At 44.1% G+C, this 20555-nt stretch overlaps 1 protein-coding gene across 1 annotated transcript in view; it reads left to right on the plus strand.

The window, feature by feature from the left end:
- LOC119005699 (IgGFc-binding protein) overlaps nucleotides 1–20555 on the plus strand; it is a 39704-nt gene that overhangs the window by 1711 nt on the left and 17438 nt on the right. Inside the window, exons 2-27 of the mRNA XM_037073561.1 lie at nucleotides 230–1369; nucleotides 1463–1791; nucleotides 1896–2478; nucleotides 3431–4026; nucleotides 4113–4659; nucleotides 4754–5304; nucleotides 5399–5951; nucleotides 6160–6356; nucleotides 7096–7234; nucleotides 7780–8087; nucleotides 8200–8776; nucleotides 9394–9977; nucleotides 10130–10697; nucleotides 11118–11683; nucleotides 11836–12397; nucleotides 12513–12712; nucleotides 12907–13042; nucleotides 13162–13481; nucleotides 13573–14140; nucleotides 14236–14828; nucleotides 14909–15476; nucleotides 16130–16680; nucleotides 16756–17305; nucleotides 17380–17579; nucleotides 18020–18397; nucleotides 18481–18752. Of these exons, the coding sequence (XP_036929456.1) occupies nucleotides 230–1369; nucleotides 1463–1791; nucleotides 1896–2478; nucleotides 3431–4026; nucleotides 4113–4659; nucleotides 4754–5304; nucleotides 5399–5951; nucleotides 6160–6356; nucleotides 7096–7234; nucleotides 7780–8087; nucleotides 8200–8776; nucleotides 9394–9977; nucleotides 10130–10697; nucleotides 11118–11683; nucleotides 11836–12397; nucleotides 12513–12712; nucleotides 12907–13042; nucleotides 13162–13481; nucleotides 13573–14140; nucleotides 14236–14828; nucleotides 14909–15476; nucleotides 16130–16680; nucleotides 16756–17305; nucleotides 17380–17579; nucleotides 18020–18397; nucleotides 18481–18752 (12136 nt within the window). The remainder of the gene's footprint in view (nucleotides 1–229; nucleotides 1370–1462; nucleotides 1792–1895; nucleotides 2479–3430; nucleotides 4027–4112; nucleotides 4660–4753; nucleotides 5305–5398; nucleotides 5952–6159; nucleotides 6357–7095; nucleotides 7235–7779; nucleotides 8088–8199; nucleotides 8777–9393; nucleotides 9978–10129; nucleotides 10698–11117; nucleotides 11684–11835; nucleotides 12398–12512; nucleotides 12713–12906; nucleotides 13043–13161; nucleotides 13482–13572; nucleotides 14141–14235; nucleotides 14829–14908; nucleotides 15477–16129; nucleotides 16681–16755; nucleotides 17306–17379; nucleotides 17580–18019; nucleotides 18398–18480; nucleotides 18753–20555) is intronic.

Consider the following 20555-nt stretch of genomic DNA (forward strand, 5'->3'; position numbering starts at 1 on the left):
GCACACTGTGAAACTTGCTCAATGTTCACAGTGAATAGATGTAATCGCCTCCTTGCCAGGGTGTTGTTTGCCGTCATAAAATCAACTGCTGTCAAAGTAGTCCATCTTTGTTTTGTAAATCATGTTATTGTTCGCCCCAGATGCACATTTCCTGTGGGAGAGAATTGAAATGTTTTTATATTGAATAATAAGTGTAACTCAATTTTTGTATTCTGTCTCTCCTCTGCAGGCCTGTCTGGGGCCAGGCCTGGGAGGAAGTTTCTGATGATGTTTCCCCCTTATAATGATCCAACAGCGAATGTTGGCCATCAAGTAACCATCACAGCTACTGGTGTTTGGACCTCAGTCACTGTGCAGGTTCTGGAAAGCAGCTTCATGAGACACATTTTCCTCGCTGCTAACGAGTCAAAGACGGTTCACCTGCCTGTGTCTGTGAGAATGACCAGCAGTAACTCCTCCTTCCTCCTCAGTGTGAGGTCTCTACTGCCTATTACGGCCCTTGCCTCAGTCTGTACCAGTATAGGTTGTGACCACAGCCTCCTTCATGATGTGTCCTCCTGGGGTACCCACTACTATCCTGTTACTCCTCACTTCCCTAACGAAAGTGTAGTCAGTCAGATGGTGATCACGAGTTCAGACCACAACACATCAGTGGATATCTTCCTCTCAGGTGACATGCTCTTTAAAGGCAATGTGTACCTCAGAGGTAGTTTCCTGAAGATGCATATTGGGGTGCTGCAGAGTGTTTACCTCCAAAGCAACTCCAGCCTCTCTGGCTCGGAGGTAACCTCCCTAGAAGCTGTCGGCGTCATGGTTGGTTTTACTTGCTCCAAACACACAACTGGGCACTGCTTGTATGGATTTGCTCAGCTGAAACCAGCCTCTGACTGGGGTTTTGATTACATTATCCCTCCCTTGGCAAACACAAGAATGAGTTCCAGTTTCCTATTGGCAATGACTGCTATTCAATCTGAAGTGGACATCACGACCAGCACCGGGCGAAGGAACGTGTCTCTTCTCGGTGGCATAATGAAGGTCATCCCACTTGAGACCTCAGATAAAATCCATATTACCAGTGACAGTCCTCTTCAGCTCGTTTATTTTGGACATGACAATGCACCCGGTCCTTCAGCACTAACAGTGCTGTTATCTGTTGATGATATCTGTCAGACTTTACCTATGCTTTATTCAGTTGATATGAGTGAGCAGCAGGATGACAGCAGTCAGACAGTGTCTGGTGTTGAATTCTCCCAGAACTTTACTCAGCTGCCTGATGATGCGGAGCCCAGCTCTCCTTACACAGACACAGATGTGGGATACTATCTGAGCACCATGAACAGACAAACAAATCCAGCAGTATGTGAGAAAGGTATGTACTGTGGCTTCCTGAATGACATTTTGACTGTTACATTTGTGTAACATTTACATTCAGATGAATAATTGACTTCCCTTTCGGTTTCAGCTTCTTGTGTAGACTTGCAGTGTGGTCACAAACAGAAATGTTCCATCAAAGATGGGAAACCACTCTGTTTTCTGAAAACTAAAATATGCTCTGCGTGGGGCGATTCTTATTACCGCACATTTGATGGAAGAGATTTTGTGCTACAGGGAAACTGTAACTACACTTTAGTTCAAACTACCTGTCCAGGCTTAAATGCATTGGTTCCACTGCAGATTAATATAGAAAGAGCATATTTGAACAGTGCCAGCATCTCCACCATCCACATGGTGCAGATAAGCATCCAGGGCTTCAATATCTCCATACTGAAAGGAGACAAAAATCATGTTAGGGTGAGTGTACTGAACTTACTTGCATTAAATATACTTTTTAATTTTCACTAACCCTTTTTTTTTTTTTTGTAGACTCATGTCTGTTCTTGCATTTAAACTTGTAGATTAATGGACAGAAGAGGAACCTGCCCCTTACCCTGGGAAACGGGTCTCTGAACCTTTATCCAAGTGGCTCCAGCGTTGTCTTAGACACCGACATCGGCCTGGCTCTGCAGTACGACTGGAAGCACCATCTCCAGGTTGAAGCTGGCCCAGAGCTGCATGGAGTCCTGTGCGGTTTGTGTGGAAATGCTAATCACAGCTCTTCAAATGGTGTAATTACATCTAATGGCGCTGATGAGACCCAGACTGTGGATTTTACCCTCCCATGGGTAGTGAACACTGACGTAAGCTCCTGTATTGAGGATTGTGCCGGTGATGGTGTCTCGTGCCCAGTGTGCACCCAAAGCCAACCTGGCATTAAAGGCAGCTCTTTCATGAATGGGTGCACTCTACTGCAGAGGAGTGTTGGACCTTTTGCTGATTGTCACTCATACATTGATCCTGAGCCATTTGTTCGTAGTTGTGAAAACAACCTATGTGTGAACGAAGCTGCATCTACTGTGTGCAAGATATTGACGGCCTATGCCACGATGTGCCAGAAGGTCGGGGCAAGACTGAAAAACTGGAGAACCATCGCAAAGTGCAGTGAGTTTTACATTTATCTAATTATTTTAATGGGAGACACTACGGGTGAATCGGGTACAATTTCATTCATTTTATTTCATTATGTTGACATATTAAAGTCAAAGGAAAACAGACGGGAACATAACTGCAAAGTTGGTATGTAATGTTAGTGAAGTGGAGAAGTGAAGGGGGGGAAATTCATTTTGAGAAAATGGCCTTTAAAGAGACCTATCATGCTTTTTTTTTTTTTTTCCTCCCCCCACCTTCTGCATTTTAATAAATGTTCCTGTGCATCATGAGAAAAATCTTTAAAGGTCAAAGTCTGCACCAACAGAAACTCGTCTCTACTACAGAAAACACTGCTCCTGAAACTCCCCTTCAGTAGTTCTTCTCTAGTTCTGTGTCTCTGTGACATCACATTACATGACTGTATCAGATATTTGCATAATTTATGCATAGCAGCTAGTTTGGCACATAAGATTTGATTTAGCATAGGTGCTGCATTGTTGTTGGCAGTGCTGGGTCAGGCGTGTGGGGAAATGGGGGGCTGTTTCTCAAAGAGCATTTCAGAAAGGGGGAATACAGTGCTGCAGCCCTTGACAGTATGAGGAAACTGATGGGTTGTGTGTGTGTGTGTGTGTGTGTGTGTTTGTTTTTTTTCTTAGCCCTAATCTAGTAGTAACCCAAAATAAGAGTATCAACCTGAAAATGAGCAAAATATGTCTCCTTTTTTAAAATACACATTTCACTCTGGGGGGGTGGACCCACAAACATCTGGCTGCAAGATTGAGGAAATAACTAGGTCTCACTTTTTGGCTAATTCCATCATTCGCTACTTTATTAAACTGTCTAATTTAGGATGTTAAGACTTTAGTCTAAAAGATGTGTTGATGTAAAATAATTCAATCTCATTGGCCAGCATTAAAAAAAGTTCATCTGTAGTGTGATGAAGATTTTGTTCCTCCTTTCACAGCTATGGCATGTCCAATGAACAGCCGCTATGAGATCTGTGGCTCTGCCTGCCCTGCCACCTGCGGTAATCCGGAGTCCCATCATAATTGCTCCCAGCCCTGTGTGGAATCATGCCAATGCAACAGAGGGTATCTGCTGAGTGATGGCAAGTGTGTCCCACATAGCAAGTGCGGTTGTCTCCACCAAGGTTCCTACTATCTCCCCAAGGAGAATTTCTGGGTCGACGAACAGTGCCAGAAAGAATGTGTCTGCCTGCCTAACTCCAAGGCGGTCATGTGTGGTCAGTCTCATTGCCAGGATGGTAAAGTGTGCAAGCTGCTGAATGGAGTCCTCGGCTGCCACTTGGATGGGCCTGGGCTGTGCATAGCCAAAGGAGATCCTCATTATACCACCTTTGATGGGCGTAACTTTGATGTCTATGGCAATTGTACCTACCTACTCACTTCTTACTGTCCCAGCTGGGGGGACCTAGAAGACTTCAGTGTGGAGGTTCAGAACCAGATAAGAGATGCTGCAAATGTTTCCTTCCGGCGTGTTAAAATTGTGGTTTCTGGTTATGCCATAGAGATTGCAAGTGATTGGAGTAACAAGGTTATGGTAGGTTCATTTATTTCCAGTAGTTAATCTAGAGATGCTAATGTGTGCTCAACTTCGATGTTGAATTCTCTCTCCTCTCGTTTCAGGTTAATGGCATGCTAATGCATCTGCCATCTGTGCTGAGCAGAGGCAAAGTGAAGCTCTACATGGCTGGACTCTCAAAGTGTGTAGAGACCGACTTTGGCCTTGTTGTGACGCACCGCTCTGATGTTCTGACTGTTCAAATGCCTCGGATCTTCTCTGGTCATCTCTGTGGCTTGTGCGGGAACTTCAATGCTAATCCAGAAGATGATTTGATAATCGACGATGAATCTGATCTCTCTCTGGCTGTTAGACACTGGCAAACCAGCAGTAAACAAGAATGTGTGGATGTGCCTTTGCACACGTCAGGTTGCCATCCCCAAGATATTGCTCTTTATCAGGGGGGGGATTTCTGTGGACGGCTACTGGATAGAGAGGGAGCGCTCCAGAGCTGCCACAAAACGGTTGATCCACAAGATTTCTATGACAACTGTGTTCATGACCTCTGTTACAGTAACCAGACGACCCTGTGTCTGGTTCTGTCCAGCTATGTCGCTGTATGTCAAGAAATGGGAGTTAAAGTGGATGAATGGAGAGCTTCTGACTTTTGTGGTAAGTAATCACAAAAAATGTCATTTGTTTTATGCTAAATGTGTACAGAATAGGAATATTTAAAAAATGTATTTATATTTTTTTTTCTCCGTAGAGCTCTCCTGTCCACAGAACAGTGAATACCACCTGTGCTCCAGCCACATGTCTGACTGTGTAGAAAAAACAAGTCCTCTGGCAGTGAAATGCAAAGAAGGCTGTTTCTGCAAACCTGGGTTTTTTCACAGTGATGGGGAGTGTGTACCAAACTCTGAGTGTGGCTGCATTTACAATGGTATTTACCATAAAATACATGAGAACTTCTACCCCGATGAGAATTGTCAACTGTTCTGTGCCTGTGTAGGCCACAACAGAGTAGAGTGTACAAACCACACATGTCCAGATGGAACAAAATGTGCCATCCAGGATGGTCAGAGGGCATGTCATGCACCACAACCTGCTAGATGCACAGTCATGGGTGGCAGACACTTCAGGAGCTATGACGGACACAACTTTGACCTTAATATGGGAAACTGCCGTTATGTTCTATCTCAGAGTTGTGACGAGGAAGAGACTGACCTCACTGTTATTATTCAGCAAGGACGACTGCATTTCAGAATCCATGGCGTGAACATGTCACTGGAGATGGAGCATTTGGGGAAAGTAAAGGTAAGGACTTGCACATTTACAAACACAGCAGCACAACATATTTACAACTGTTTAGTGTGCCTTGATTTTTACCTTAAGATTTGTATTTTCACAGATTGATGGTGTTTTATGGGGTCTTCCTGTCCAGCTGGATCACATAGCAATACTTAATTCTGGCTCGTTGACCCGTATGGTTGTTGTTGACACCGGGGTTGTTGTCACATATGGTGGGCCTCATCTGATCCAAATCGTGATCCCTGCCTCCCATAGAAAAGTGTGCGGCTTGTGTGCAAACATCAGTTCTGTTCGTACGTACGACCGCACAAATGGCAGTCTCCCAAATAACATTTCCATCTCTGCATCTTCCTGGTCACTTTCACCACCTGGAACGAACTGCTCTGAAGAATGCGATCACTGTTCAGCGTGCAACTCTACCATGGCAGCTGAATTTGCATCAGATAACCTCTGTGGCAGTCTGCCCAATCCTGCAGGATCCTTTAGTGGATGCCACTCCACTGTGGACCCAGAGCCTTTCTTTCAGAACTGTGTGAATGATTTGTGCATGTCTAATGGGAAAGAAGACTTGTTTTGCAGTAGTTTGACAGAGTACACTTTTGCATGTCAGGAGGCAGGAGCTGAAGTCAGACCATGGAGGGGTGAGCGGTGCTGTGAGTATCATAAATCCTGATTCTAACAGACATGTTTGCTTCATTAGTCTTTTGTGGTGTGCCATGTAAATCATACAGGTCTGCACACATGCCTCTATTGTACTCATAGAACTCTGGCAAGCTCTCTACAGTGAACTTGCCAGATTGATGTAAGGCTACTTGGACTCTGGTACAGCACATGAACCCTTTCTTTTTCTCCCTCCCACAGCGCTCTCATGCCCCGAAAATTCTCACTACAATATATGCGTCAGTGCGTGCCCGGAGTCCTGTGGTATTTTATCCGATATCCCCTGCCCGTGGGCGTGTTATGAAGGATGTCAGTGTGACTCTGGTTACATGCAGCGTGGAAATGGCTGTGTCAAAGCTGAGCAATGTGGCTGCTTCTACCATGGGCACTACTATGAGGTGAGCAGCTACATATTATTAAGTTTAACCGCTAGCAAGATATTACATTTTTTGCCAATATCCAACATTTTCCAGCAAATTTTGTCCAATAAATGCACTTTTTTATGTTTCACCTAATTGCATCAAGTCTTTCCTGAAGGGAAATGAACATTAAGCCTACACTTATTGTGATGGCAACCTGCTGATACAGACATTTACTGCTTTTCAAAATGTACACATGTACTGGACAGAATATAACTATTTAGTCAGCATTTTGTCAGTTTATCTGCCTTTTCATGACCACTAAAATGTTCCATCTGGTGCCAATATTTTAAGGCCTTTTGTTGTTCATCATTATCAACTAGCATATAAGGTTTCCTTGTATGATGCCATTTAATGTGAGATTTTTCTTAATCCACTGAAACTGTACATTTAGCATCTTATCTGCTCTGATAAATCACTCTGGTCTGGACTCCGATTAACCTGTTTGGTTCAATAAGGGTGTGTGCTGTTATGACGAATTAACATGTGATCCCACTGCAGGTTCAGTTATAAACATGTTGCCACAGTTGAGCTCTACAAGTGACATGCACTTAATTTAATGACTCATGAATGTCTTTGCCAAACATGCATATGCCTCACCTGTACATGTTGCATGAGTAACCACAAAATCCTAGGCCTTTTGTGTTTTTGCTGTTTGTTTGCTGGTCTGAGCAGTTAGGTGACGCACACAAACAGTGACTCACTGTTCTCTCTGTAGATCGGGGAGATATCGTGGGCTGAGGGATGCTCCGAGCGCTGTAACTGCTCTGCCACTGCCACCATGTGCTGTAAGCCAGCCTCTTGCCCCGAGGGAGAGGGCTGCACCCTTAACGATACCTGGGGCTGTACAAGGAAAAGTAAGCCCAGCTGGTTCTGCTGGGTTGGGTGACATTTCCTAACAGGCTAACTGTCGTCCATTCAGCCACACCATGCAACACTCACTAGTCAAATTTTGTCACTTTGTTTTTCTGTCTGGGCTGTTTTGCAACCTCACACATGCCACAAAGCTGGTTTGTTTTTTTTTTTTGTTTTTTTTTTCTCAGTCCTAAAATTCTGTGCAAGTCTTTCCCCTTTGAATAGTCCATTAAGTCTCCTGTTTGCCTCTGGGTTTGAGCGTGATTGTGCTGCTTGTCAGTCATCAGTAATAATGCACCACTTATGATTTTTCTTGTCCTTGTGGGGCCATACAATAATACACAAATAATTAAATGTGTATTAATGTTTGATGCCATCAAAACAGTGCGTCTTTGATTACTGAACACTTGCACTTAAAACCCCAAAGCAGCTGATTTGTTCATTAACTTTATTCATTAATTACTCACAGCAGTTTTTATTTTAAAGGCTGATCTCTATCTTTCTCTAAACTGCCATTAATCTGATACTTTTTTCCCTTATTTTACAGCTCCTAATGATTCTAGAATCTGTGAACTTGGAGAGACATGTGGTGTCCAGAGCCAACCTAGGCAAACCCAATGCTTGGTACTGGGAGGCGCCCATTTCTACACATTTGATGGGAAGGTGTTTGAATTTCAAGGAAACTGTACCTACACTCTGATCCAAATATTTAATGAGACCAGCGAGAATGTGAAATTTTGGGTTGGGGCACAGAAAGACAGAACCCCAAACAAGGCTTCCTCTCTTCAAGCTATTCATGTCAAAGTGGCTTATGACAGTATTAATATCTACAGAGGGGAAAAAGGCTATGTTTGGGTAAGCTTAAATTTGGAGGTGCCAATAGTCACATCAACATCTTAGCCAATCAATCAATGCCACTCAACCTTAACTGATTTATAAAGACAGACAAAATGTTCTCTCTCGACAGGTAAATGGCGAGAAAAGGTTTCTACCTGTGACTCTACAGTTTGGACTCGTGAAGATTCATCAGGCTGGCATGTTTGTCATTGTGGAGACAAGTCTAGGCATCCAAATCAAGTATGACAAATCTCATATTGCCACGATCAGTCTCCCTATTAACACAGAAGTCCAGGGTTTGTGTGGGAATAATAATGGCATCGAAGAAGATGACCTCAGGACCCCTCAGGGTGAGGCTGTCGATGCTACCACCTTTGGTTGGAGCTGGAGAGTTCCTGACCCAGAAGCTCTGTGCACTGCAGACTGTGGGGATGCATGCCCACACTGCTCCACTGAACAGCTACAGGAGAAAAACGTGGCCCATCTCTGGATCTCCCTGCATGAGTACATTTGGTTGCCACAAAATCCATTCTACTTGTGCCGTGAGGTTGTTAGCTACACTGAAATCTCCACAGCTGTGAGCATATTTGACCTGTGCTCCAGTAATGACACTCAGAAGACCATCTGCCTGATCTTGGAGGCCTACGCTGCCGCCTGCCAAAATGCCCAGATTCAGATCGGAGAGTGGAGGAACATCACCTCCTGCCGTAAGCCGATTTGGGCTATCAGTTGAATACTTTTATAAATTAAAATGTCTCTTACAAATTATTAATTGAGTGTACTGTTGCATTGCTTTACATTGTTTGGTGATTTCACACAACTACACTGAAACATTCATAAAACAATCTTAAATGTATTGGTGAAGTTACCCTTTTAAGAGTGTTTACAGGTCTTGGGGAGTATTACTGCATCTTAGAATCAGTCAATTGATCTTATATTGAACTACTACTCTAACACTGTTGGACTCATAACCGTTTCAGGACAAATCTGATACAGCAGAACCAGAGATATCAGCTTTATCTCATGAATTCTCCTACCTTCCAAAACCTTGTCTCTTTATTACCCCCAATGCAACTTAACCTCTGAGTGACTTCACTGGAGGCAGTTTATCAGATTACATGCAGCCTCCTCTGAAGCAACAAAAGGCTTTTATACAACTTTTTTCGAATATGCAGTAGTACCAATGACCTGTAAACACACTTTGATGTGTAAAATTGGTGGATTTACCCTTTTTAAAGGGCCCAAAAGCTGCTTCTATTAAGGCATGTGTATGGTCTTCCTCCATATTATTGATCATTCTCCTTCTCTCCCTCTCTTCTATAAGCCACGTCCTGCCCACCGAATAGTCATTATAAGTCCTGTGGCACAGCTTGCCCCGCCACCTGTCAGGACCCATTCGGTTCAAGGCCGTGCACACTGGCGTGTGTGGAGACTTGCCAGTGTGACCCAGGATTGATCCTGGATGGCGACACCTGTGTCCCCTCATCCCAGTGTGGCTGCACTCACAATGGTTACAGTTACCACAGCAACCAGACCTTCTGGGCTGATGAGGGATGCACCGAACGCTGCGCTTGTGACCCCAACACCCACCAGATGCAGTGCCATTCCGATTCTTGTGGACCAGATGAACACTGCGGTCTTCAGGATGGTGTCAGAAGCTGTGTGCCGCACCGCTGGCAGACATGCATGCACACGGGTCATCACGTAGTCACCTTTGACCAGCATGACTATGATTTGCATGGCACCTGTCAGTACCAGTTAATGGGCATGTGTGAACAGCGGCAAGGCCTCGATGGCATTGAGGTTTATATACAAACAGATGGACACCTGGAGTCAGCGCTTCATGTCCTGGTCAACGTGAGTGGTGTGCTTGTAAAGTTAAACAGCAAAAACACTGAGAATATAGAGGTTGGTATCCTATTGTCTTTCAATTTTGTAAAAAAAAAAAAAAAAAAAAAAAAAGTTATTAAATGATTAAACTCGATATCACAAAGAGTACCTTTCATAAACTGTGTTGCCCTTTGCTGAATTTTAAAATGCAATTTTGGCACCCCCTACAGGTGGAAGGTGTCAAGAGGAGCATGCCCTATCACTTTGGCCCTGCTGCACTGGCTTTCTCTCTGGGGCTGCACACTTACATCTACACAAACAGGGGATTTGAATTTAGTCTCAGTAGAGAGGGAATCGTTGCCATTAATCTCTCCAGTAAATATGCTAATGCTACTTGTGGCTTGTGTGGCAACTTCAACTCTGATCCTGCTGATGACCTCACAGCAAATGGCACACAGGAGCATCTGAGCCCTGAGCAGTTTGGAAACGCTTGGAGAAGTGGGCAGAACCCCTGGTGTGTGGAGGGCTGTCTAGGAGGAAGTTGTCCAAAATGTTCATCTGAGCGTCTGGCCCGATTCTCTGACCCGGAGGCTTGCGGGAAGATTCTGGAAGTTAATGGACCATTCAGACACTGTCATGGCAAAGTGGACCCCTCCAGCTTTTACAAGCGCTGCGTCAGTGACCTGTGTCTTCACGGAGGGCTCCAGCCTGCACTGTGTCACTCCCTGGCAGTGTATACGGCCGTCTGCCTTACCCACGAGGCTCTAGTTTATGCCTGGAGGAGCCCTGGATTCTGCTGTGAGTGTGCTCCCAGTGATTTGAATTAATATCCTTTTACGGTGTGTTACTATGCTGTTTGGAATTCAGCATCATTGCACACCAAATGAAATATGGCGAGTTTGCAGATGCCATTTCATGTTTTAGATTGTTTGCTGTTATTGATCACATAACATAAGGAAACGAGAGTGGAGAATACATTCTTTAAGTACCTACAGGCCTATACCTGATTTGTAAAGTGAATTGTGCATTCATTGCAAGTAAGAACATTCAGTGTATATTGGATACAGTGTGCTGTGACTCATTGGTATTGAGGCCACAACCTCTTAGGTGCCATCGGACCACTAGATGGTACTAATGCATCACTGGTCAACCCTAACCATTACAACATTTTGCTGTCTTCCCTCCCTAAGTGACTGATGTCTCTCTGTATCTCTACAGCCCTGTCATGTCCCTCCAGTACCAGTTACAACATGAGTTCTGCTTCTGTTCATCTCTGCCTCGGCTGGCAGAATAACACCCTAGAGGTGCCTCAAAACACCGGAGAGAACTGCCTCTGTGAAGCAGGTTTAGTTCACAGTGGCAGCCTCTGTGTCTCTCCAGAAAACTGTGGCTGCTTTCACCGTGGAGAATACCTCGGGGCAGGACAGGAGGTGTCTACATGCGAAAAAAGCTGTTTATGCAATGCTGGTGGGCACATGGCTTGCCGTAATGTCTCCTGTAGAGAGGATGAGGAGTGTAAGCTTATTAGAGGTGTTCAAGGTTGCCACCCCAAACCCAAAGTTGCACACTGCTCTGTTGATGGATCCCGCTACACCACGTTTGATGGACAGGCATTTGAATTTCACGGTTCATGTAACTACACCTTGGTGCAGATGTGCTCTCCAAAGAAACTGGAGCCTGTTTTCATAGCTGCACAGGGCAACCGTGCTGAGGGTCGACAGATCTACATGCAAGTCAATAAAATGCATTTAAAAATATCAGCAGCTATGCCTGGAAAAATTCAGGTAATTCATGTAATGATTTCACATCCCATCAACATGATTTATTGTTCATCTCTTAGCAATTGCTTTAGCTGTGAAGTAGTTTTCACAGCATACAAAAACTGTATTGTATAATCTTTTGTTTATTTTTATCTTTTGTGAATTATTTCACCCAGGTAAATGGAGTCTATGAGAACCTGCCATTCTCACAGAACAACATCACCGTTCATCAGAAAAATGGCTGGATCAATATCAAGACTTCACAGTCAGTTGAACTCAAATCAGACCTACAAAACCACATTTGGGTCATCATCCCTGACCTCTACCACCAGGCAACCTGTGGCCTATGCGGGAACTACAATGACAATCCTTCAGATGACCTGCAGCTGCCCAGTGGGACAGTCATCTCTGATCCTGACATCTTTGGGACATCATGGAAGTTGTCTGATACTGAATTGTCCTGCAATGACACATGTGGCAGTTCCTGTGAACTCTGCCGGTCCCCTCTGCCACAGTACACCGCTGAGCTGTACTGTGGCCTTCTCACCCATCCCACGGGACCATTTTCCTCTTGTCACCTTTTAGTGTCCCCACAGAAATACCACTCTGTCTGCATGAAAGACCTTTGTATTGCAGATGGACAGCACTGGGCCCTGTGTGATGTACTGTGGGCCTATGAGGCAGCATGTAAGCAGGCAGTAGGGATTGTTGACCACTGGAGTAACATCATAGGCTGTGGTAAGTCTAGCAGTTTAGTATATTATTTGAGTTAAATGTCATCACATTTTCAAATGATTAAATGCCGTAAATTATTATCCTCTTGATGACCGACTATATTGTATTTATTTTACAGTTTATCAGTGTCCTCAATTCAGCCACTACAGCCAGTGCGCCAATGCTTGCTCTTCACTGTGTCCTGAGATAAGCCAGATAGTGCAGTGCCCCAGGGACTGTGAGGATGGTTGCCAGTGTGATGCTAAACACCTTTATGATGGCCATGCCTGTGTAGCAGCAGAGCAGTGTGGCTGCGAACAGGACGGGAGGAGGTTTGAGGTCGGAATTGAACACTGTTTTGTGTGCAGCCTAATTAGGAAAGTGTTTATTAAGATATTGCAAACAGAAATTGTCTAATTCAATTTAAAGTGCAGGAAAATTAAGACGGACTTAACTACTTGAGTGAGCACATTTTGGTTCTGTTTAATTTTTTTTTTTTTTTTTTTATTGATTTCTTTTATGTTTATTTGCAGGTCTCTGAGAGCAGACTGCTGCAAAACTGTACCATTAACTGCACCTGTGGGCCTCCTCTCATCTGTGAGCAGCACTCATGTCCTGCACTGCACAGTTGTATAGTTTCAGATGGAATCATGGTTTGCCACAAGGATGGTGAGCAAAAAGAAGAATGTGTTGATTTCCTTGCTGGTGCATGCCTCATTTTTCATATTGTCAAACTATAATGACTGTCTTTGAAAATAATGTATTTTCCTTTAATTGCCAAAACCCAGATCCCTGTCAGGGAATATGTGATGAAACGGAGAAATGTTACCAGAGAGATGGTGTGCCTGTATGCGAAAGCCGTCAGGGTCTGTGTTGGGCCTGGGGAGGCAAGCATTACCACACATTCGATGGATTCAACTTTAACTTCAAGGGTACATGTACCTATCTAATGGCAGCCAGCAAAGGGGCAGCATGTGGTCTGACACCCTTTAGTCTCTCCATAAAGAATGGCTGCAACAAGAGCAGGGCTATAGCCTGCACAAAAGCAGTCACTTTGCAAGCTTATGGGTTCATCATCAGGCTCGGGAGTGAAAATGGCAGCATACTTGTGAGTAGTAGTTGTTGTTGTTGTTGTTGTTAAGAAAAGCAAAACCTGAGCATATTTGTCATTCAGAAACTGTCTCCCTTTTTGGTTTCAGGTTAATGGTCAAGTGGCTAATATTCCTGTTAATCTGTTGCGGGGTAAGATCAAGGTCTCTCACAAGGGAGGCAAAACTCTACTGAAAACTGAGTTTGGTTTACATGTAGTCTTTAATGGGAACTCTGCTGTTCTTGTCAAACTGGACCCACACTACAAGGGCAAAGTCTATGGGCTGTGTGGCAATTTCAATGGTGAACCTAAAGATGAGTATCCAGAAGCTATGCCTGGTTCTCCTCCCATTAACACAAGTGTGGAGTTCGCTCTGGCCTACCAGCTCTTTGATGGCGAGAACTGTTTCACTGAGGATAAACTGGAGGAAGCAAACTTGCCTGCAGATGATGTTTCTGGGGTGGCCTCCAGTCATAAGAAGCGGTGTGCAGTGTTCAGTGATCAGAGCGGTCCGACGGCACACTGTCATAATCGAGTCGACCCTGGTTCCTTCTATAGAAGTTGCTTAGTCGACCACATGCTTGATGGAAGCTCAAACAATGCTCTTCACCAAGCCATACATTCATATTCTGTAGTCTGTGAAGAATCTGATGTTACCCATGGTGAAGTGATGTTTGGTAAGTATGTTGCGGCGGGCAATATAATGCAGTTGAATTTTCTGCTGTCTATCGTGATAGAATCTTTATAATAACACTTCAGGAAATCATTTCAGATGCACACTGTCCACCAAACAGCCACTACAAGACCTGTGGCTCAGCCTGTCCTCCATCCTGTGAATTTAATTCCACCAACTGTTATAAGGCCTGTGTGCAGGGCTGCTTCTGTAACCCTGGATTCATCAGGAGTCCCACTGGCTGTGTGCGTCCACATCAGTGCGGCTGCAGAGACTCCAGAGGCAAATATCACAGCCTCAATGCCACTTTCTGGGAGCCAGAAGACTGTGGTCAGCTCTGTGGCTGTGGACCAGTTACTGGAGAGGTCCACTGCCGCCCAGCACGGTGCCCCAGAGGAATGGTCTGCAAGCAGCTGCATCACAGGAGGGTGTGTCAGCCTGAAAACCCCCTGAACTGTACCATCGTTACTGGGCTGCATTTTACCACCTTTGATGGTCATCATTTTGACTTTAGAGCCAGTTGTGCATATTCACTGGTTCAAACAAAGTCCAACCTAACTGGGCAAACACCATTTAGTGTCACTATCTCTGATGCAAGTTGCCGCAAAAGGCTATTTCATAGTCTTAACTTAACACTCTCAATCTATGGTTTGGAGGTGGCGGTGAGAAAAGACGACCCAGGAAAGGTCTTGGTGAGTATTTTAAATAGACAATCTTTAAATGAACCACTGTCTATGCATTTCTCACGTGTTCTGCTTCTTTTCATTTTCAGTTTGATGGACTGTATAAGCCCTTACCTTACTCCCACCAGACAGGCCATGTTAACGCCCACCGTACACCTTCATCACTCGTCATTCACACCGATGTGGGATTACAGCTAATCATCTACAACATCGGCACTCTAATGGTAATCCTCCCCAGCAGTTACGGCTCTTCTGTCTCTGGTCTCTGTGGGAACGCAAACTCTGACCCTGCTGATGACCAAATGATGCCCGATGGAGAGCTCGCCCAAAATAGACTAGAGTTTGCCCACAGCTGGAGGTCTCAAAGAGCTGAGGCCTGTAGGTCTAACTGTTCTTCCAGACTGAAGCGTTGTCCGGCTGAGGCACAGGAGCTTTTTGAAGGCAGTGATTTTTGTGGGGTGCTGCTAAATGAACTGGGGCCATTTGCAGACTGCGCCTCAGTGTTGAGTCCCAAGCATCACTTCCACAGCTGTGTAGCAGATTCCTGCTCTTCTAACGGACACTACTCAGCCCTCTGCAGTTCCATCGCATCTTATGCAGCTGCCTGCCAAGCTGCTGGGCTGCCTGTCAGGCAGTGGAGGAGTGACACTTTCTGTGGTGAGTATACTTCTGTCTGATTCTTTCCATTAAATTTGACTTACCTATGTACCTAGAACTGCCTTTATTATAAAAAGACATGGCTGATTATGGTGTTCAGCTTCACACTCAAAGCCAATTTGATACTGTCTGTCTGGTTCAGGGCTGTCTCACTGTGAAATGGGCAAATAACTGAGGGCTCACTTGCACACTTTAGGCTTCTGTGAGCTTTGTATTCATGGCAGCACTTGCGCCACCTTACTATGAGGGTAAATACCCACAAATGTCACCAATCCATAACTCTTTAACAATAACAATTGCATGCAAACCAAAAGTGAATAAAGTTTTTAATGTGTTAAATTGGTGGATCTGAATAGACAGCAATGCTACTTTGTCTATAAATGGAAGGTAAACTATATAATTACCTCCTTTTAAATGGCCTCAGAAGTTACTTGGTTCTCACAAGGTCTTGTTCAACCACATTTAACATTTCAAGCCTTTACAGTGTCTTTAACACCATGGTGGGGACATTTGGATGGGCTTTTTTGTGCAAATATCGTAGAAGAAAACTCTGATGGATGAAAGTCTATTGATGGCTTTAACTTGAATGTCATTCAGAATTGTCTTGTGATTCTGTTAAGTTGAAGTTGACTTATTTCCCCCCACACCTGCAGGTATGTCATGCCCAAAGAATAGCCACTATGAGCTGTGTGGCCCTCGATGTCCTGTTGTGTGCCTTGGACTGTCCTCTCCAGAAAACTGTAGCGGCGGCTGTGAGGAGGGCTGCCAGTGTGACCCTGGCTACGTCCTGAGCGATGGCCAGTGTGTGCTGGTTTCTGACTGTGGCTGCATGCATGAGGGACACTATCACCCTGCTGGCCACTTCTACCCTGAGAAAAGCTGCCAAAAGTGTAGCTGTGAAGGAGGAGAAGTGACCTGCAGCCAGGTAGAAAACTGTTCTCTCAAAGACAGCCTTCCCTTGAAGTATGGGGTTTGCCAAGTGTTTGCTGGCTATGGCTACATCACTTTTGATGGTACTGTTCTGCCTCACCACGGAGCTTGTACTTATGTAGTGTCAGCCCTCTCCTCTAAAGCTGGTCATGACTACACTCTGCTACTTAGCTTCACAGAGGAGAGAAAAGGCATTTTCAGAATCAGCAGACTGGTGTTCCGTTTGCTGTCATTTGAGGTGTCCGTGGACCCCGAAACTCTGTGGAAAATACAAGTAAGTTGTGTAATAACTTGTTAAACATGAGTTTCGTAAAATCTTTGCAGGCTTAACTTGTCTATGTGTTTTCAGGTAAACGGTGAAGAATACAGCGTACCTTTCGACAAGGGAGAACTGAAAGCATACCAAGTTGGAAACAGCCTGGTTATCGTCACACTATCTGGGGTGGGAATTGATTTTTCTTCGACCCAGTACCTCAGGTTAACTGTACCGCAGGTGTATGACAGCACAGCTTCAGGCATCTGTGGGAACTTCAATGGGGACAAGTATGATGACTTGAAGCTGAGAACTGGTAATCTTACCAAAAGCTTTGCGGAGCTCCTGCACAGCTGGGCCGAGGCTCCCGGACAGCTCTGCACTGACACTTGTGGGAGAGAGTGTGATGAGTGCAACCTGTCGGCACATGACAGCCTGGTCTGTGATATCGTGCTGATGAGTAGTACTGAATTCAACCGTTGCTGGAATAGTGATGTGGATCGCGATATTTACCATCGTATGTGCATCAGGGCAGTTTGTTCTGGGGCAGGGGACATGGCAGCATGTCTCGCACTGGAGGCATATTCTGCAGCCTGCCAGGCTAAGGGAATATCAGTCGGACCATGGAGAGAGAACACTCCTTGTGGTAAGTGAATAATTATGATCTTTTTAAATAAGACTAATGATCCACTCTTAACAATTTGCATTTACTGCCACCAGCTTTCCAGTGTCCTGAACGCAGCAGCCTGGAGGATTATGTTGACTCCAGCTCCAACTCGTGCCCCGCTCTGCTCCAGCCTGGTTACTCGGAAAGTGGCTTTTCAGAAGGCTGCCAGTGCCATTATGGGAATGTGTTTGATGGGGGCGAGTGTGTATCTTACAGTCAGTGTGGGTGTGTTCTTCATGGTCGATATATCAAGGTAAATATACACGTAAAATACAAACCGCGAAGGCGTACATTCTCTAGGGAATGTTTGATCTGTCATGGTGGAGATATCAAGAGTCTTGCAGAGAAAATGATTCCACCCGTTAAAGATACTTTTAAAAGTGCAAGTCTGATTTATTCACTAATCGTGTGTGCTGCTGAATAGTTTAAAGACAAATCATGTGTACAAAAATATTTAGTTAATGTGTAAGATAGCTGTCAAATACAGTATTTCCCATTTTTAAAATGTAGTGGAGTTGAAAGTCGCATAATAGCGACAGCCAAGTTCAAATAGCTCAAACTGAATTTTATTCTTAAAACAATTATAAAGTTGGCATTTTGCACGATTTGTAGCCCCCCACAGTTTGAGTGTAACACCACTGCGTATAAATACAAAATTACCTTTTTGTTTTTTCTCTCTTCTCCACTTCTCAGATGGATGGGCAACTGTACACTGATGACTGCACCCAGAGGTGCTGGTGCCACCCTCTGAGTGGGGTGATATGTGAAGAGGCAGGTTGCAGGCCGGGGCAGCAGTGTGCTCTCAGAAATGGTTTCTGGGGCTGTCATGACGGAGCTGAAGCTTGTGAGCTCTGGGGCAGCCTCCAAGTCTCCTCACTCGGTGGGCAGCAGCTGGTCTTGGAACCTCAGTTATCTTATAGTCTGATGTCACTCTGTGACGAGGCCAGTGTGCACTGGTTCAACGTGATCTCTTACCATGGACCGTGTGAGGGCAGCTCTTCCAGGCTTGTTACTGTGTTTCATATCCTCCTGCATGGATCATCATTTGTTATATGGGATGGCACAGTGAAGGTATGACTCCACTAAGGATTTTACAGAAATGTACCAAAGGTTGTCACAACTAACTCACTGCCCCACCACCCCCCTCTCCACAGATGAATGGAAAATTTGTGTCCCTCCCTCTCACTTTACCGTCATCGGTGTCCCTGACATCTGGAGTGAACCAGGATAAGTCAGAGGTCACCGTGATCCTGAGGAGAGATGCTGGGATGGAGTCAGAGCTGGAGATTGAAATTGGTGTTACCATGTTAACAGTCAAGGTCACTTCCTGGTACTCTGGGAAATTGTGTGGCCTTTGTGGAGACCTGAATGACCTCCACCCTCACAGTTCACTGAGGTCAGTGGTTCTCCCCGACTTCCTTGGCTGGTAAGTGATATTCTGTGCTTTGGCAAATGAGTTTATGTTTTACAAATTAATTTCAATAATGAACATATTCTCTTTTCACAGTGGCTTCACTGGATGATGACTGGTGGTTTTAATGTACTTGTAGTGTGTTGTTTTTAAATATAAAAACAATTCAAACAAATTTGTTTAGTGTGTCATTTAAACATGGATGGCATGACCTTGTGTTAGATTTTACATAATGCTGGAGGTGCTCTTATCAGGTGAGTCCATACACCTTTTTTAAATAAGGTCATCTCTGGATAGTGTTGATAAGGTCTTAAAGAAAAACAATGAGGGCACACCTTTATCTACATCCACAATGTGTGTACAGAAACTAAATGAGACTTAATGTTGCCCTGCCCAAGAGCTTATGACCCACTGATCTCCAAATAAATATTGAGTTTTTGTTATCATTTTAAGGAGATTCTAATGCAAACTTGAGGGCTAAGTTGTATTGACTTTCTGTCACACTGCGTGTGGTTACTCTTGGTTGACACCCAAAACCAACAGAAACCATCTGTTTAACCCAGCAGCTGCCATCTACAGAAATGTTGGTGTAATAACATTTCATTGATCTGTTCCATGGGATTATCCACCCATTTAGCAAGGGTGACATATTTGTACATCTGACACATTTTGTTTACAAGAAGGACCTTCTGTAAAGAGCGAAGTGTACTTTTTCGCAGTTCTTGTCATTTGTGCATTAAGTGGGGCTTACATGCTAACACTGATGCATAACGGGTGGTGTGACTTCTGTTTAAACAGTCTTCCTCTGTCTAGAAGGAGTATACAGTACATTAAAAATACAGTCTCAGCCAGATCCTGTGAGTCTCCTCCCAAGCTCTACATTCTTGACCAAATATAGTCATATCAGGTGGCGACGGCCACAATGCCAAAACTAGAGGGTTCAAAATTGTAGTCCTCAAACCAGCATGTGATGACACAGTGGGTTTACGCTAGTGGGCTCCCAGGGTTCTGTGTTGGGACCATTGTTTATTTTGAACATAAATAACAAGTGAGGTTTACAAAACATGGCCAAGGTCTGTAACCTACCGTTTCCTTTTTTAAAACATTAACATACTGTTGGAAACAATGAATCCTGGGCAATATTTTCGAGCAGCTTGTCGTTGCACTTAAGAATATTGCATTAAACTGTGAGTAGTGTTGCATTCTGGGTTTGATGTTTTGAATCGGGCCTGGAAAACACAGAACCGTACTGTATTTCTGGAGGAGACGCACTGAAAATGAACTCTGGAGGTTCTTTTCGAGGTTTATTCATCTGAATCCTGCACACCAGCAGCAAATATTACAGCAGACTTGAATAGATTTTAACTGTCTGGCAATGTTTGGTTACTACTATCATTTTTAAACAAGCTGTCACTCATCAGTAATGTAAATAAGCTAATGTTGATGTTACAGCACATCAAGGTAAATAAAGATGTATCATTTTTGCAGTGTGGGTAAAATCAATTCCTGAAGAGATGGCAAGTTGTAAAACAATTTGTATATTTTCTAATTATCTACTTTTCCATTGAATGTTTTTCTCTCTGCATTTTAGTTAACAAAATGTACTATGTGTTGTGTTGAAACAGAAAAAATATAATTGCAAACCATCTGCCAGTTTACTGTAAAATCATGAAAATAAAATGAAATCAATGAACTGGAATTTAGTGTAACAGCAATCTACTGTAAATGCAGTTTACATTGGGAGAACAGTAAAATAATGGCAATGCTGCTCCAAGTTCTTTACTGTTAACGCATGCCGTAAATATTCTACAGTGCAGC

This window comes from Acanthopagrus latus, chromosome 17 (assembly GCF_904848185.1).
Source record: "Acanthopagrus latus isolate v.2019 chromosome 17, fAcaLat1.1, whole genome shotgun sequence".
In the NCBI taxonomy this organism is placed as follows: Eukaryota; Metazoa; Chordata; class Actinopteri; order Spariformes; family Sparidae; genus Acanthopagrus; species Acanthopagrus latus.